The sequence below is a fragment of the Bombina bombina genome, chromosome 11, assembly GCF_027579735.1.
Source record: "Bombina bombina isolate aBomBom1 chromosome 11, aBomBom1.pri, whole genome shotgun sequence".
NCBI classification, from domain to species: domain Eukaryota; kingdom Metazoa; phylum Chordata; class Amphibia; order Anura; family Bombinatoridae; genus Bombina; species Bombina bombina.
In genome coordinates this window covers 93,128,045-93,128,818 of record NC_069509.1, presented here as the reverse complement: position 1 = coordinate 93,128,818, position 774 = coordinate 93,128,045, and the positions used below count along the sequence as shown (strand labels likewise).

Here is a 774-nt window from a genome sequence, read left to right as displayed (position 1 = left end):
TTTGTTGTCAACACATAGACTCTACTGAAAATGGCAGGATTACGTCAATATCATACAATAGAAATGAAATAAAACGGGAACAACCATGGTTTGGTTTTATACAATATCATTGCTTTTATCCAGTGATTTGTAATATAAAGGGATAGGGAACTCAAAATTACATTTTCATGATTTCGATAGAGCATACATTTTTAAAAACATTTGAAATTGACTTTTGTTATAAAAATTGAACTCTTTCTCTTGGTATTGTTTCAATAAGAGCATACTGAGGTAGGCTTGTGAGCATGCATGTATCTTATGAACTTCATGAATAACATTTTTACAAATATTATTTCAAACACTGCTGCCTTATAGTGCTCAATACACTCCTGAATCAAACATCTATACCAGGAGGGTACATTTCAAGATTATACGTAAAACAATTGGTTCAATTCCATAATCTGATTATACATTAAATGGACAAGAATTTCAAGATTTTTCTGCCATGATTCAGACGCACAATTTGAAAAAAAAAGCTTTGTTTTTAGGGTATTCTTTGTTGAAGAGCATACCAAGGTAGATCATGTGCACATATCTGGATCACTACATGGCTGTCATCTACAGCTCTGGCAAATGTCTAACATTGTTAACAGTATTGTTGCAAAACTGCATGCTCCTGAGCCTACCTACATGTTTTTCATCATAAAATACCAAAAAAAATGAAGAAAATTTGATAATAAAAGGAAATTTTGTTTAAAATTTATTTTTTCTGTTCTATATGATTCATGAAAGAAA

General features: G+C 30.7%; 1 protein-coding gene across 1 annotated transcript in view; it reads left to right on the top strand.

The window, feature by feature from the left end:
• The window catches only part of LOC128642394 (myeloid-associated differentiation marker), a 1,593-nt gene extending 1,487 nt beyond the window's left edge, over nt 1–106 (top strand). The window contains exon 2 of the mRNA XM_053695152.1: nt 1–106. This exon is cut by the window's left edge and continues 875 nt beyond it. Within this exon, the coding sequence (XP_053551127.1) occupies nt 1–18 (18 nt within the window). The 3' untranslated portion in view covers nt 19–106.
• The last annotated feature ends 668 nt before the right edge of the window (nt 107–774 follow it).